Source organism: Pinus tabuliformis, chromosome 3_1 (genome assembly GCF_031772625.1).
Source record: "Pinus tabuliformis cultivar Carrire ecotype Pingquan chromosome 3_1, CPIR1, whole genome shotgun sequence".
NCBI lineage: Eukaryota > Viridiplantae > Streptophyta > Pinopsida > Pinales > Pinaceae > Pinus > Pinus tabuliformis.
Genome location: NC_142301.1, coordinates 1,707,406 through 1,724,910, shown reverse-complemented (window position 1 = coordinate 1,724,910; position 17,505 = coordinate 1,707,406). Strand labels below are relative to the sequence as shown.

The 17,505-nt window shown below is 36.7% G+C and overlaps 1 protein-coding gene across 1 annotated transcript; it reads left to right on the top strand.

Annotated features, from left to right (window-relative positions):
* Positions 1 to 7,863: 7,863 nt before the first annotated feature.
* Positions 7,864 to 9,803, top strand: LOC149185481 (putative L-type lectin-domain containing receptor kinase S.5). The gene is made up of 3 exons (XM_089412411.1): positions 7,864 to 7,945; positions 8,438 to 9,100; positions 9,154 to 9,803. The coding sequence occupies exons 1-3, from the start codon at positions 7,864 to 7,866 to the stop codon at positions 9,801 to 9,803; spliced, it is 1,395 nt and encodes a 464-aa protein (XP_089268537.1).
* Positions 9,804 to 17,505: the final 7,702 nt, after the last annotated feature.

Sequence of the window (17,505 nt, the reverse complement as noted above, 5' to 3'; positions counted from 1 at the left end):
AGGAGCTATGGCCCTCATGGATTGAGAAGATTTTTTCCAAGAGAATAAAGGGATGAAATATCCCTTCCTTCACACAGATCTGGATCTATATGTCTGGTGTCACATAGATCTTCTTGTTGTCAGGGTTATGGGGTCTATAGAATCTGAAAAATATGGTGGTTTAACCTTCTTTTTATCATGGAGACGGTAGTGGATAGGGCTGTGAGGAATCCATGGGTTTTGAAGCCATGGGGTCGAGATTTTTGTAAAAGTATGGATCTGGAACTCATTATACAAAACTAAAATTTAGCACAGTTGGCCACTACCAAGGATATCAGCAATGCAAATGGCTCAGAAATTGGTGGAATGATTATGGTGTTAGCAGAACTGCAATGGACCCAGTATGGCACGAACAATATTGCAAAAACCATTGTATTGAACAAGCTCTTGAGGAATGCTTTCACCCTACCTACAAGACTGTCAAGGAAATGACAGAAAAAAAATGGTCACCATCTCATAATGTAAACTATTCACTCGAAGAGTACATGAGAGAACATTTAGAGTGGCTAGTATTAAAGCTCGATCAGGAGCTAGAAGTACTAAAGAAGGGGCATCCAGCCTCAAAATTGATTGGATGGGACAGCCATCAAACAAATCTGGACATGGAAGTTCCCTTTCAATTTTTTGTGAAAACCCTTGATAGGAAATCGATCTTGATAAGAGTTTAGAAAATGGATCTTTGCAAGACCTGAAGTAGAAGATACAAGATAAGTTGGGAATTCCAATGAAATTACAAAGTTTGATTTATTTGGGAAAATAACCGCAAGATGTCATTCAGCTAAAATACTATTGCATCAGTTGAAACTCATCCATTATTACAAATTTGAGGCTCTGGGGAGGCTTGGAATAAGTAATCCAAAGGGTTCAGATTCATTTAAGGATGTAAAAATAAAGGTCGAGACACAAAATAAATCTAAACCAATCTTCAATATCCCTAGACCTTACATTGTGGAACAAGGGGATCAGGTTTCGGCTATGGCAATTAACCTTTCAAATGTCAATGATCTATTTGACACCTTTCAGTTCCAAGAAGTTATACGTAGATTTAACAGATTCTGACTCAAATTGGAGGATCTACATTAGCAAGTATGCTTTAACTCTACCTCAAACTATGATATGATATTCACTTATTCTCTAGGGGTTTTTTAGTTGTATGTTTTGGCACTTTGAAGAATAGGGACTTTTCCTTAAAAGAGGGACCATGGTTTTGGGGCAACGCAAGACTTTTTATGATTCAATGGTTTCCAGGTTCTTATGCCAATACAATGGTGGTTTCCAAAATGTTGGTTTGGTTCAAATTACATAATATCCCTCTTCATTTTTGGCATCATCAAGTTTTAGAAGGCATTAGAAATACACTAGGAAAGTTTATAAGGATAGATTTGGATAGACCTACAAAAAGAATTTTTACTTTTGCTAGAATATGTGTTGAGGTAGATCTTAGTAAAGGGTTTATCACATCACATTCTCTTGAGTCATAATAGTTTTTAGTGAACCCGGCTTTGAGATCGAAAATACGACATTCAGTTGTCGTATCTATCATCAATTAGGACACTTGCAAAATGTGTGTCCACAGGAAAAGAAAGATCCAAAAATAAAAAAGAAACAACCCCCAAATCCAAAGGGATGGAAAATTCCAGACAAACACCCCTTAAAAGAGGAGGACAAAGAAACAATAGAGACATCTACAAATGTGTAAGTTCATAATCCAAAAGGAATATTAATGGATGGAGGGATTGAGTAGGAAGGAACAATGGTTCAAAACCAAAAAGGTACTGAAGCAACAGAAAATATGGATCGAACTCAGCAGATTGAGAAAACTACAATTGAAAAGGAGACAAGAGGCATCAAAAGATCCCACACATCTAAGAATTCAAACTCAGACAAAGAGGTCTCACTAAAGCTAGAAGAGAATCAACTAGCAATTGTAACTGCCACTCCCAATCAAGGACGATGGCGAAGAGTAAAGAAGAAGAAGGGAAGAAAAAGGTAGCTAAGTGATTTCACACTTAGTCCCAAATATGTAATTTTATATTTTATTTTTTTATTCTTGTTTTTTGGGCATCAGTTGAAAGGTTGGTATTATCGAATACTTTTTAGCATTTGTAGCATGTGATTTTGTTCTTTGAATAAAATTATGATTTCCCCTTGGGAAAATTGTTACAAGGTGTGAGATGTTATCCATGCTAGATCGTGTTTTTGGTTATAATCAAGTTTTGGTTGTAATGGGTGATAAATTCAAAACCACGTTTACAACACCATGAGGAACTTAACCCTATGGTTGCATGTTACTTTTACTTTCATTAATGTTGATGCAAATTTTCAAAGAACAATGGATAATGCAATTTCTTATATTATTAATAAATTTCTCGTTATATATCAAAACGATTGCACAATATTTTCCAAACATCATGGTGATCATGTTACACACTTGAGAAGGGTGTAAGAAAAATGTTAAGAATTCAAGATATCTTTGAACTTCAAGAACTCTATTTTTGGTGTGATGGAACGTAAGATTCTAGACCATATTGTTTTTATGGATGGGATCAAAATAAATATTAAGCATATTGAAGCTATCAAGAAAATCACTCTTCCTAGGAACAAGACTATTGTACAGTCGTTTTTTTGGTAAGATCAATTTTCTTCATCATTTTTCTAGAAATTTTGCTAAGATTAGTAAAGTTATGTATAAGACTCTTAAAAAGTAATAAGATTTAAAGGGGACCAAAGTTAGGGGAAAGATTTCAAGAACAAAAAACACATCATTTCTTCAATGTTGGTATTGGTATTAGTTTTTGGTAGTGGTTTTCTTTTGCTTATGATCATATTTGTGTAGGTGTTCTTTTATAGAAAGATGACATAGGATTTGCATGACCAATAGTTTTCATGAGACATGGTTGATTGTTAATGGGTTGAATTATAAATTTATGAGGAAGAAGAAATCAACTTTAAAAGTATCAGTAAGATTCAATATGATGATGTCATCCCCAAATGTAAATATTTTTTAAGGGAAAAGAAGAAAACTACATTTTTCAATAGTTTTTGGCTTATCATTTTATAATTTTACTCAAATTTCAAGTGTAGACACTTGTTAGATGCAGAATTAAATTTTGCATCCAAGGATTACCCACTCTACATACTTTTGAGCAGACCTACATTGAATAAAAAAATTAAAAAGAAACATGTTTTTCATGTATTTTCATTTTTTTCTGGTGCGGGTCTACTCAAAAGTATGCACAATGAGTACTCCTTGGATATGGAATTTAACTCCACATACAATAGGTGCTTACACTTAACATGAGTAAACCTATAAGAAGATAAGCTGAAAATACAATAAAAAAATAGTTTTCTTTCTTTTCCTTTAAAAAATAATCTTTTTTTCTATTATCTTAACTTTTATTTTATTATTTTCCTTAGGAGGTCCATTTTAAACCTCAAAATTCCCCTGATGGATAGATGGGTTGAAGTCATTCCTACTCATAATTTTTCTTTTCACATGTATAATGTTGTATATTCCATATGAGGAATATATGTATATTGTCAATAATGTCAACATCCATAATGTCACTTATGGGAATTAAACCTAGCAGGGGAGGATTCCATTCCTTCCTCCCAGCCACCCAAGATAACCCTAATTTACAAAGACCCATTCCTACTCATAATATTGTAAAGGAAGAGATTATTAGGTTCATAGAAGATATCATTACTTCTATGTGTTCTTTATGATAGTGACTGGAAGTTTTCCTTATGTGCTAATAGGATAACATGTAAGAGAGCAATTGGTAGGAGCTCATTTCAATTGATTTACGATATGGGTGTTTCTCTTCCTATTAATCTTTATTTTCCAATGTGTAATTTATTTCAAGAATGTACTATCAAATCGAAGGATATGCATGGTCACATTAATCAATTAGTGGAATTGGATAAAAATCAAATATTGACTTGTGGTAGTTTTGTTGAATATCAAGTGAGTATTAAAATATTTTTTGATGGATGGATCAAGCTGAGGTAGTGGTGGGTTTTTGACTTGGTTTGGAATGGAACTGTAAGAATGAAAGTGCAAGAAAACAATGGAAGTTTCAAACCTTATGGTTCAAGCCTTATGAAATTGATGAGGTAGATAGCAAGAATACCTTTCACTTCTTTGATTTGGAAAAGAGAGAGAGGACTTCCAATGAATGGAAAACTGCCTCGGTTTTATATTCCATGATGCACTCAACATGTATAAAAGAAAAGAAAGAAAGAAGGAAAAAGAGGAGAGAAGATAATTTAAGTTTTTGATAGATTAGTAAATTTAGTTGTTTCCATTTTGAGCTATTAGCTAGGTTGAGTAATGTTTTTTTGTTTTTCCTTTCCCTTAGGTCAAAGTTTGAATGGGCCCTATGAACTTTTAGGTTTATTCCCCAATGTTTGATTCAAATTATGTCAAGTTTATTTGGGAGGTGGTTCTAAGTTAATAGGGTTTTATTTCAAAATGGTGGTTTTCAAGTTATCAAGTCATGTTTTTCCTTTAACTTGAGTAAAAAATAAAGTTGTCATAAGAAATTACTGACTACGATTTGGATATGCATTCATGTAGTTATTTAGTGTTAGAATAGGTTGGTTGAGGATCCAAAAATTTTATATTTGATCCCTATGTCTTCTCAATTCTATGTTAAATTCAAAGTCACAAGAGTCGAGTAAACTTCGAGAGTTAGTGCTTTGGAGTTCCATCATATATTTGCATTATTGTTTTACATGTTTTGCTTCATGTGGGTTAGAAGGATTTTTCATCACTTTTCTCCTAGTTGGTCTTTCCCTATATTTTATGAGATATTTTTCTCTAGGGTTGCTCTATATGTCGAGTACCTTGGTGACCACAAGCCTTGCAATCTAGCACGCATCTAGAAAATCCCTACTAAGTATTATTTAGGTGAATCCTTCCATTATTTGACTTCAAAGCACTCACTCACTTTGTTAAGATTGTATTCATAACTTGGAACCCATTAGCTCTAATTGGTGGGTTGCCTCATGTCTAGCAAGGATTTACATTAATGGATTTTGACTAGATGGTTTCCCCCATGGTTGATAGAAAAATGATTATCCCATCATGGAGATTCATACTAGTTGAGGCTTGAAAGTTACATGTTGTAGTTATATTGAGCATGTCTTGCTTCCATTCAACATAACTTTGAAGTTTGCATATGAGAGGCCTATTTCATAGGGGTTTTTATGGTCCTCTCTTATAGTTGAGTTTTCTTCGAGAGTTGTAAGATTCTTAACATCCCATGGGAGCATTCTTCCCCACTTTTTCCTAGTGTTATCACCTAGATTGGATTTCCTCAAAGTCAAATCAAAGTGTCTATTTCTCTTTGTTCATGGGTATATTTTGGGATGGATTCATTAGTTGGTTCATCAACATGACATTGACAAAATTTTGAGGAATACCTCTCAAACTTGGCACATGGTCACATGTATTGTTACTTTGGGATAGATGGTTTGGTAGTTTCTTGAAAATGTTATTCATATAGTTACATTCATAAGTTACAACACATGTTTAGGTGGATAGGTGATTCAATGGTAGATAGTGTCTCATAATTACAAGTTTTGTGTGGTATTCAGAGTAGGTATGGGAGGTCAAATACCCCAAAGGATATGATTAGGTTGGTTTTGCATGCTTATTTTCTTTGATATTTGATTATAGGTTTGAACACCCTTTGAGGAGATTTGTATGGAGTTCAAATTTCAAGAAAAACTAGAAAATCGGTATTTTTAGTATATATATTTATAGTTATTTGTGAAAGTTGTCCAATGAACAAGATGATTACATATTTGAGGACTCAATTGGGAGATTTGCTTGTGGTTCAAGTTTCATCATATTTCGAGGTGTTGCTATTTTTAGTGGGGTGACTATACTTTTGGGATACCTAGTGTGGCATACAACACCATTGTATAATTCCAAGTCATTCCAAGCACTTTCAAATTTAAACCATTGATTGTGTTTTAGCATGGTTTGTATTGGGCTTGTGGGCCAACATGGAGATATTTTCTATTTTTAGATAATAATGAGCCTTAAGAGATTCTCATATGACCTCAAATCATGGGCCCTCCTTAATGAGTTCCTAGTCCAATTCATGAGACCTAATTTATCATTATACTAAGCATAAAACTTTATTCACCCTCTTAGATAGCCACTTACTAATTTTGAGATGCATATATTTAATAGGAAAAAGCTATCAAGGTTTAATCAATTGACTTATAAGGAATCACTTGCATGATCCCACAACGGTTATTTTTGTGTAATGAGAGTGTACCCTACTTTAGAGACTTTCTTACTATTTTAAGAGTTTTTATTTTCCTAAAATTAAGCTAGTTGCCATGTTATTGTTGACTTTTACTTGTTCCTTATTTTAGGCTTGAAATTTGGAGTTTCCCTTCTTAGACCCATGTGCCCTAGCCTTGGAGTATATTTCTAGGCTTTAGCATGGTTGAAATTTGAGAGTTTCCCTTCTTAGACCCATGCACCCTAGCCTTGGAGTAAATTTTTAGCATGGTGAAGTCTATCCTTGGAGGATTCAACATAGAGATCCTATTTTGCACTTAGAGCTACTTTTTAGGAATTGAATTTGTTATTCTTAATGAGAAAAGTATGCCCTAGAATGGGTAGGGATGGTGGTCATAAAAATGTGATTACTATCTTTGGAGGAAGTTGTCCTTTTGAAGGAGGTTATTCATGTAACTACTATTTTATCACAAGAGGAACACTATACTTGGAACATTCTATTCTTACTTTTCCTCTATTCTTATCTATTTTGTTATATTCATGTTTTTCTTTCTTCTAGATATTATACAAGTTGTGAGGGAGAAAGATCTAGTTTCTTGGTGAATGATGAAGTACTAGATCTTAGTTGATTAATGTTGTTGCACATTTCATTACTTATTATTTTCTTGAGAGAATGATTTGAGCACTAGCATGTTGTAATATCACAGTTGGAGGTTTTTTTGTTGGATCATGAGTATACCTATCCCATTTAGTTGAGGATGATTGTACTTAAGTTCTGTATTCTTTGAATGTGTAAAGGGTTATGTTCTTTCTACAACCCTTAGCAATAAAGACAATCAAGTGATTTATTAGCAACCATTTCTTCCACCCTCCTTACTTCTTCCATTTATCCTTTTAAATTTATTAAATCATTAATTAACTATTAATCATTAGATTATTTATTTAAAAGATAACATATTATATCTCATCCAAATCCATACACCTTTGTATTCTAAACATATTAATTAGACATTTAAGTTCGTTGTTTAACTGATCAACTATTTTTTTCATAACTAAAAGAAGATATCATATCTTTTTCAATTTATGTAACACAAAAAAAACCAAAAAAAACATTTTTTTTAAGTACAAAAACAACATTAAAAACGTATTTCCTATCTTAAAAATAAATCATATTAGTTTACTGTAATTGCCATTTCACATTCAAGATTAGCCTATTAAATTTTTGCACTACTTTCTACAACATCATATTAATATTTCAAGTCCAAACTAAAATTTTATTCTAAAATTTTATTAATTGTTTTAATGCATAATTATGTTGCTATGAATATAAAACTTTATCAATTTTTTTATTCATATTCTCTTAAGTGAGACACTTTCAAGCTTTTTGTTATTTACATTGTTTTTATTCATATTCTTTTAAGTAAGACATTGTCAAGTTTTTTTGTTATTGATACTGATTATGATTTTTTTTAACAATATTGTTATAAATTTTGGATAATATTAGTTTATGAGACTTAGGGTAAATGATGGCATGGTGTTATGTTAAGGTATTATGTGGTGAAATGGTTACTTTTTCGAAATTCTATGGGAAAAAATCCAACTATGCTAAGCGCTGGTGTGGTCCAGGCCGAGTGCAATCCCCAAGTAATTTTGACAATTTAGATGCCTTGGGTCGCCGCTACTTAAACCACAAATTAAGCCTACAAGTCATTTCAAGACTCACATTACCTAAAAAAATAAACCAAAACCAAATAAATATCATTGTTTATTTTATTTTATTTTCTAATAATTAGGCTGATAGGCCTTCCTATCCATCAACAATCGTGAACACTTTTATTCTGCTCTGTTGGATCTTTCAATCATTGATTTGAAGTGTGACTGCTTTTTCCAAATATCAGTTGAGTTGCCTTACTGCTTTTTCCCATTCTTTTATGTCACTCTTGAAGATATTTTTACTACTTTTTCTCTGCCAGTTGTTGTTGCTGTTCTCCTTCCCGGCTTTTTACAAGCACTGTTCTTCTTCCCTGACTTTTGGCAAGCACTAATTAGTATTAAGCATCTCACAAAAAGCTTTCTCACTTTCATCTCATCATTTTCTTCAATACTCTGCATTGCATGGATTCTCGGCTGCAACAGGGAATTCTTTCGAGATTCAGCGTATTTTGGACTGGAATTTCAGTTCCGTTAGCCTGCCCGAATCGTCTTTGAATATGCACCTAGAACATACTTCGAAGCAACATTCGATAAGCAGGGGACTCAAGGTCAGCCTCCTTGTCGTTTCTATAACCGTCGGGCTCGTGCTGTCAGGATTGTCAGCATGGTTCGTCGCTAGAACTACGAAGAGGAGAAGAGGTACCGGACCGATCTCAGACCAGGGGCTAAGCGGAAATCTAGCGATTATGCAGGGTCACTCTGCAGGCTCACCATATGGCCCTCATGGGTTCTCCTACGAACGATTGTGTGGGGCGACAAAGAACTTTAGCGAGACGGAACTGCTCGGAACCGGTGGCTTTGGGAGCGTTTACAAGGGAACTCTTGAAGGTCGAGACGGAGCCGCGGCACTTGTCGCGGTGAAGAGAATCTCTGCAGTGTCGAGACAGGGAGAAAGGGAATTCATGTCGGAGATCAGTACCATAGGTCGACTTCGCCACAGGAACCTGGTGCAGCTCCAGGGCTGGTGCCATGATAGCGACGAGCTGCTGCTCGTCTATGACTATATGCCAAACGGGAGCCTCGACAAGCTCCTCTTCGCACAGCCAGGGGACAAACATCCGAATCAGGCCCCCCTGACATGGGCCCGTAGGCACCGAATCTTATGTGGCTGGCTTCAGCTTTGTTGTATCTTCACGAAGAATGGGAGCAGAGGATCGTTCACCGGGACGTTAAGCCCAGCAACGTTATGCTAGATGGGGACTTCAATGCCCGTCTGGGTGACTTCGGACTCGCGCGACTCATTGAACATGACGAGACATCTCCTGCTGTCACCACCAAGATGGCAGGGACGCCTGGCTACTGGGCGCCCGAGTGTGGTTACACAGGAAGGGCCACTGCAGAATCCGATGTTTACAGTTTCGGGGTCGTTGTGTTGGAGGTGGCCAGTGGCAGGCCGGTTGTGGAGCGAAATCCGCCATTATCAGAGGGAAATTTGGTGGACTGGATCTGGGATCTTTATGGGCTGGGAAGAGTTATGGAGGTTGCGGATCGTAGGATGGGTGGAGATTTTGAGGAAGAGCAGATGAAACGAGCATTGATTTTGGGACTTTCCTGCTCGCATCCGGATCCACAGCTGCGTCCTTCAATCAGAGAAGCGCTGCAAGTTCTGATAAATCCCAGTGAACAGTTAATGATGCTTCCTTCATCAAGGCCATTGGCTATTTATGTTGTTTTGCCACCCATAGCATCGTTTCATTCTCCTTCCGCTACTTCCCGTTCAAATGATGTCTGCCACGCCAAGTCAGCTTGTAGCAGTACTGGAATAGCGTCAGTACAGACTACACCTTAAAATATGGTAAAGAGATATGAAACCCATAATAGATGTATGATAATGACGTGAGTTTCACAGAGCATCTATACTATGGCATCATATAGGGAAGAGATGAGCTTTATGCTATTTTCTCAGTTTTCTGTAAGGAGGACATGAACGCTCAAATCTTGGCTTGTTTTGGTGCAGTGTTGTTCATGGTTCTAAATAGGCAAATATGTAGCTGTCAATAAATTTAACTACAAAGAGCAAAATATTTGGCTCCGAAAGAACGTGGAAGCTTTAATTTTTTCCTAACGTATTTATATACAGTGTAAAAGCCAAAAAAAAAATGGAAAATTCATTTCCAGATCCATTAAACCTCAAAGCTATTTTGCCTCACTTTGAGTGTACAGAAATATTATTTCCAGTTCCATAAACCCTCAATTTCTCTACGCATAAGCTACATTTCAAGATCCATTAAGCTCGTGAGAGATTTTATATTTAATACCTTTGCATTGAGGAGTTTTTACGTTCTACAGTTTGATTGTGTATACTACAAATTTTGCAGTTACATATTAACATCGTAATTATTTGCACAAATTTTGATCTCCCAATTTGAATCGTCGCTGTCCGAAGCGTATGCGTAGAAACAATGCTTTTAAGAGCTCTTCATACCCTTTAACCTTGTGATGTTTCCATTTCCTGACTGTTTAAGCCTTTTCAGACATCTTCAAACCTTGTGAGATTTCCATTTCTGATCGATTCTTCATATCATGGTGAGATTTATGCTTGTTTTAATATCTAATACATTTTCTAGATGTGCTCGTTTACAGATTTTTTATCTTCGACTTTAAAATGGTATCATCAGTGTATGTCTGGAATGGAATATGCTTATTATTCATGAAGGTAAGTCTTGAACTTGCTGAGCTGTCATGTAATTCAATTAGAATTGTTTGTGCGATGTCATTGGTGGATCATGCATGACTAGGGTGACAAGCACTGTATCAAGACACTGAAGAGCTGTAGGAAGGCGATGCCAGAGACAAGGAAGCTCATTATTGTTGACGTAGTGGCGCTGGACTCTAATCACAGAGGCGATGATAATAATAATGGTGGCCAAAAAGAGAAGCCTGGATCCTAATTTAGTTCTAGTATTTGATCTGGTAATGGTGGCGCATTGCTCTGATGGGAAGGAAAGAACAGAGAAAGAATGGAAGAAGATTTTATTAGAAGGTGGATTCGGTCGTTATAAAATAATCACCATTCCTGATTTCGAGTCAGTGATTGAAGCTTTTCCTTCTTGATTATTTGCTCTTTATGGGCTCATTTTTAGTATTTACAGTGTTAAAATGCAATCAAATTATTGTATTTACAAAATAGATGAAGATTTATCAAGGCCTTATGGAGACATGAAACATATGTAGCTAGTGATTTTCTTTAGTCTTACCTCGCACCCCTAAGAAGACAATGCATTAATGGGTCACGGGAGGCTCCTCATCTCCTTCGGACACATGGAGGATCCGTAGACAGTGCTGTCCTTTCGTGTTACCTCTCTCTGAGTAGATAATGTATTAACGGGTCAGGGGGTTTTGTTTTTTGTGGCTCTGTTATGGCTTATGAATGGATGTGTTTATGGATTGAAATTTAAGGAAAATATGGGTTTACTGTAGCATATGAATGGGATGCATCCAAGCATTGAAATTTCAAAAGTTGGGTTTATTGTGCATATGAAATGGCATGTGTTCATGCTTTTGAAATTTTACTCAGAGAAAAGAAAAGATGGATTTGGTATTGCATATGAATGAGATGTATTTTTCGTAAATGGTTTATTATGCATATGAAATGGCATGTGTTCATGCTTTTGAAATTTTACTCAAAGAAAAGAAAAGATGGATTTGGTATTGCATATGAATGAGATGTATTCTTCGTATATGCTTGGCCATCTATAAAGGTTTCTTGATTTTGGGTAATTAACTTAACCTCTTTATTTTGGGTAATTAACTTACTCTAAAATGAAATAAGACATTCGATGTGTTCCTTGTAATATAGATATAAACAAAACATCTAAAGAAAAGTAATTGCACAATGATTCAGTGCAAGAAAACAAACTTTTCCACAAACCAATTAACTTTTCTAAAAAAATTCAAAAATTCCAATTTAATAATCCTACCGGCCTCTCTTTGTACCTTTTGGGACAATTGCTAGTATTTGTCCATTATTCGCTTAAAAATAATGCCATGTACTAACTCAAAAAGAAAAAAGAAAAAATAATAGTTTATTTTTTATAAGGAAATTTCTATCCATAATGAGGATTGATTGAAAGGTGAATAATGTTACTATCATGATGGAAGTTATTTTTGTAAGAAATCACATCCAAATATAACATAAACACTCGAAACTAGGACAATTAAATGAGGTCACAATATCCTACCCAACCCGATGCTATGAAGAAGCCAAGTCTAAATATGACAAAGATGTTCTAGAACTCAAACAAATAAATGAAAATAGACCCCACTTCCCAACCAACCAATAAAATGGATCCATATAGGTAATCAAACCCATGTAGGCATTCATGCCATGGTTGGCAACATAGTCAAAACAATCGCTATGAAGAAATAAAGTTTTTGTTTATATTAATTATGCGGTAAGGTGTTTTCTGTGAGAAGAATTCCCCTTCTATGTCATTTGTACTTTTGTGTTTTTTTTATTTAGGTGTTAAATGATAAAAATAGTTTTCTTCATCATATTAAAAACCAATTAATTACAATTAGTTATGTGATGGTTACAATTTGTTATATGATAATGTGATAGAATTAGAATACCAAGTTTCATTCATTGAGTTTTTACAGTATAGAAAAAAAAATTATTGTTTTTAGCAACAATTGTTGTGGATGAAACTAATGTTTATTGGACTTTCACAATATAGAAAAAAATCTCTTATTTTTAGTAGCAATTGTTGTACTGTTTTTTATTGGAGCGGCAACCCCTTGTTTTTAAAGTAGATCGTCATTATCGTGGATGTGGCAAGAGTGGCGATCCTCGAGATGCTGTAAAGGTATACAAACATATATATCTTCAAGTTGTTGTAAAGGTATACAAAATGTAATTTCCATACTATCTTGTTACTATGCACAACTACATATCTCATACATTTTTCTCAATCTAATGTCATTTTCATGTTGTTTCCTACTATCCACAACTATGGTTGTCATACAATTTTTTCAATGGACATAAATCACCATAAAATTTAAATATATATCATGCATAAAAGCATCCCAATTATGTAGAAATTTTGAATAATAAACACATATTCAACAGAGATTATCTTGATCATGCACTATTGCGGAATACATGCACAATACATAAGCTCCTCTATGTTGATCAACAATTTAGCAGCATCAAAAACAATGAAACATCAATAGCATTCACACATTAACACAGTATGTAACCTGGGGAAAGCTTACAGCTGAAAACCCCACACTATCTGTATACTAATGATTGAGAACATGTAACATAACATAGTACAATACTCCTCTCAAGTATCCAGCACTATCTCCACCTGTTACACACAAACCAGCTCAGACCTGAACAAGTCATAGGTTCAAATCTTCTCCACTGCTTTGCCTGCCTCTATTGCATAAACCTGCTGAGAATCACTCACACTGGAAATCACGTGAGCACAGGCTATTCTACTGGGCAAATCAACGCAATACTCATTGGCATACTCAATACATTGCTTGTGCAAATCCTCATGCACAACTATAGTCACAACTGATAGCAATCTCAACCTCTAACACCTGTCCCTGTTGAACTGTACATGCACTGACATGCAACTGAGTTAACTGATGTATTCTTTAGTTGCTTTATGAGTTAATAATTAGTTTAACAACTCATCATTAGTCTATTTGCAGTTAGACTAATTACAACTAGTTTAACCAAGTCAAACTGAACACAACTCCATCAACTCCACCAAACTCAACTGCTTGAGTTCTAACTAAAGTCCTGCATGCAACAACTCAACTAACCCACAAAGAAAGCGTATTTCCTTCTGACAGCTGCATGTGCCACATCTGTAGCTCAAACTGAAGTGCTCCAAGAGAATAAGATAAAGTTTATAGTCTAAATATTATTATGAGACAATAATATTTGACTTTTCTATTTTTGACTAGCAGTCTAAAAATAGACTCTGATCACTCCTGCTGTGATCCAAAAATAGAAGTCCATATATTTTTCCCAACATGACCAATCATCCATAAACAACATTCTGCAGCTCATAGACATGATCCATATGTCTAAAAATAGACTTTGCGCCATAATTTGCCTACAGGCCCACTTAGTGAAGGCGACTCCTTTCCACTAAGCTCCATCATCTTGTTGCATTCTCAACAAATTATACATATCAATGACACTCCTGAAAAATGATGTGCAATCGGGTACAAGGTCGTCAAAGTTTTTTGAAATTCCTTCCACCACCCATATTTCGTATGTTCCATCTTCATCACCCTCCCTTTTTGCAAACCGGGGTAAGGGGCCTAGGACAAGTGTCACTCTGCCCAACTCGCCACTAAACTCTCCTACAAACTCTATTGGCAGTGACCTGGATTTTCTGCTCAATAGAAAATCACTGGACTTGCGGACCCTTACCATCCACAAACCTGCTGGCTCTCCTACCCCCACAATCAGCGCTACTTCTGCCAGTAACATCACTGTCAGGCGAAAACAAAACCGCGGAAGTAGGCATTTCAGGGGATGACCTAGGCCTAACCCCCATACCTCCCCTATGGATAGATTTTTGGTCGATGTGCCTATTGCTGACATCCCTCCCTCACGAGCCCTTAGAGCACGGTAGCCCGAGATGGCGTCCCCATGATGTTCATTCTATCCCTGAACATCCGGGGTTTGGGGGCTGCCCCGAAATATCAGGCCCTCAGGAGTCTATTTACCTCTCTACATCCTTTTATCATTTTACTACAAGAATCCATGCACTTAGTTCCACAGGTGATACAATATTTCAAAAAGATGCTCCCAGCATGGCATATATCTGTTACTAAAGCTGTGGGGCTCTCTGGTGGTTTAGTGGCGATCTGGGACCCTAATTGGGTCAGCTTCAAAGCTTACAGGTGTTTTGCGGGCATTCTACTTAATGGACACATTCACGGTATGGGAGGACACATACATGTTCTAAACACCTATGCTCCTTACAGGGACCAGGCCATCTTTTGGGACCGTCTCTTTTCCTCTGGAATTATGGAGTTGGCCTCCCTTATCATTGTCGGTGACCTAAACTATACTATTGCCCTGGAAGAAGTTTGGGGACAATCCAAAATACTTGACCCTCTGGTGGGGATGTTTCGTGATGCCCTCCTTGCATACAACTTTGTCGACATTTTCCCGGAGGAAATGGCTCCTACTTGGGACAATGGGCGAGAAGGGGTGGCATATGTCGCCAAAAGATTGGACCGTTTTATATTGCATGAACAGTTGATTGATCGACTCGGAGATGTGCAGACAAATATTATCAGTAATTTCTTGTCCGACCATAGACCTATCACTCTGGATTGGAAAAAGTCAATGGTGCACCCAGGTATGCCTTTTAAATTCAACAGAACATGGATTGAAGACGAGGAGTTCAACACACTTGTGAGAGACTCTTGGAACAGCGGGGGGAATATTAGTTCCTCCCCCATGGAACATATTCTCGACAAACTGGAGACTCTCCGTGGGATTGTGAAGATCTGGCAAAAAAAAAAAACCAGTCTATGAAAAGGGAGATCATGGATATTCAAAGTGAATTGGACACCCTCCTCCCATTGATGGCCTCGAATAAACTTCCTATAGCCACCCGATCATACATTCGGGAGCTTGAGGTAAAAAGGAACTGAATCTTAGAATTTGAAGAAGCAACTTGGCGACTGAAGAGTCGGGCTATCTGGATCAAGGAGGGGGACAGAAACAAAATTTTTCCATCGCTTTGAAAACCATAGGTGCAGTATAAACTCTATTTGGGGGATAAATGATGCAGAGGGTTCCTATATCCAGTCACAGGAGGATATCTCCAAAGCCGCTACCACACATTTCAAATTGGCTTATGAGCGCAATGAAAACATAGTTGTTGAAGATCTCATTTGGGGGATTGAGCACTACCCGACTATGTTTGACCATGACTCAAATGACGCCCTGTACAGCAACATCTCAGAGGAAGAACTACTCATCGTCCTTAAATCTTTTAATGGCGACAAAAGCCCGGGACCGGATGGGTGGACTGTGGAGTTGTTCACGCACTTTTTTGATCTCTTCAAACATGAACTTATACAAATGGTAGAGGAGTCTAGACTCACTAGGAATGTACACCACCGCATTAAGTCTACTTTTATTGCCCTCATCCCGAAGCGCAACCCTCCTATCTTCTTGGAGGACTACAGGCCTATTTCACTATGCAACCTTATCTACAAGATCATATCAAAAACCATTGCGAGCCATCTGAAAAATACTCTTTCTTGCCATATATCCCCACAAAAACATGGTTTTCTACAAGGCCGACAAATCCATGATGTCGTTGCTAATGCACAAGAATGTATGCATTCAATCCATGCAAAAAATTTAAATGCTGCCATCCTACAAGTTGATCTAAAAAAAGAATTCGACAGCCTGGATTGGGGCTACCTCAGGCTGGTCCTTTTCAAAATCGGCTTACAACCAAAATGTGTGGATTGGATTATGGCGTGTGTCATCAATGTGGATTATTCTGTGATCATTAACGGATACCCTTCACAATTCTTCTGGGCTGGGCGAGGACTGAGACAGGGTTGCTCGCTGTCGTCATTGTTATTTATTCTTGCTATGGATGGCCTAAGCTTGCACATCTCTCATGCTGTGGAATGAGAACAATTTCAGGCACTCAAGATAGGCTATAACATCAACATATCACATGGCTTCTTTGTCGACGATGTGCTCATTATGGGTATGTTACATCGTCTTTCTTGGTTATGCCTTTTTCACATATTCAGAAAATTTTCCAATGCTTCTGGTCTTTATATGAATGCACAAAAATCTATTTTATATCATGAAGACTGTGATTTGGATACCATTGTATACATAAAAAACCTATTTGGTATTGAAGCCAAGTTGATGGGTCTGGGTATGAAATATTTGGGATATCATATTAAACCATGTAATTATAGGAATGTCGATTGGCTCTGGCTAGTTGATAGATTTTTTAGGAAAATCTCTAGATGGGAATATAGGAATCTATCCCTGGGCAGGTGTGTTATCCTTTCCCAAGCTGTGTTAAACCAACTAGGGGTATACTGGGCCCATATTTTCCACATTCCTTTTGCTATCATCCTCTCTCTCAATCGGGTTATGGCTAATTTTATCTGGGGGGCAAGTCATGTGAAAAAGAAATTTCACCTTACTAAAATATCTAAGATTACTCTGCCGAAGGTCATGGGGGGGTGAGGAATTCTAGATCTTCGTCGTTTTGGACAGGCATTACTTATCAAGTCTCTTTGGAGAGGTATCTTTGGTACTAGAACCTGGAGTCTAGTCATCAGACAAAAATACTTAAAGAATTATGATTTTATATACTGGTTCTGAAAAGGTTCCATTGGCGCCACAAAAGGATCTGCCATCTGGCTCAGTTTCCAAAAGGTCACCAAGATCTTTCTACAACATCTGGTTTGGAATATTGGCTCGGGCCACAACATTCTCATTGGCTCTGATCGTGTCTTGGGTTATGGTG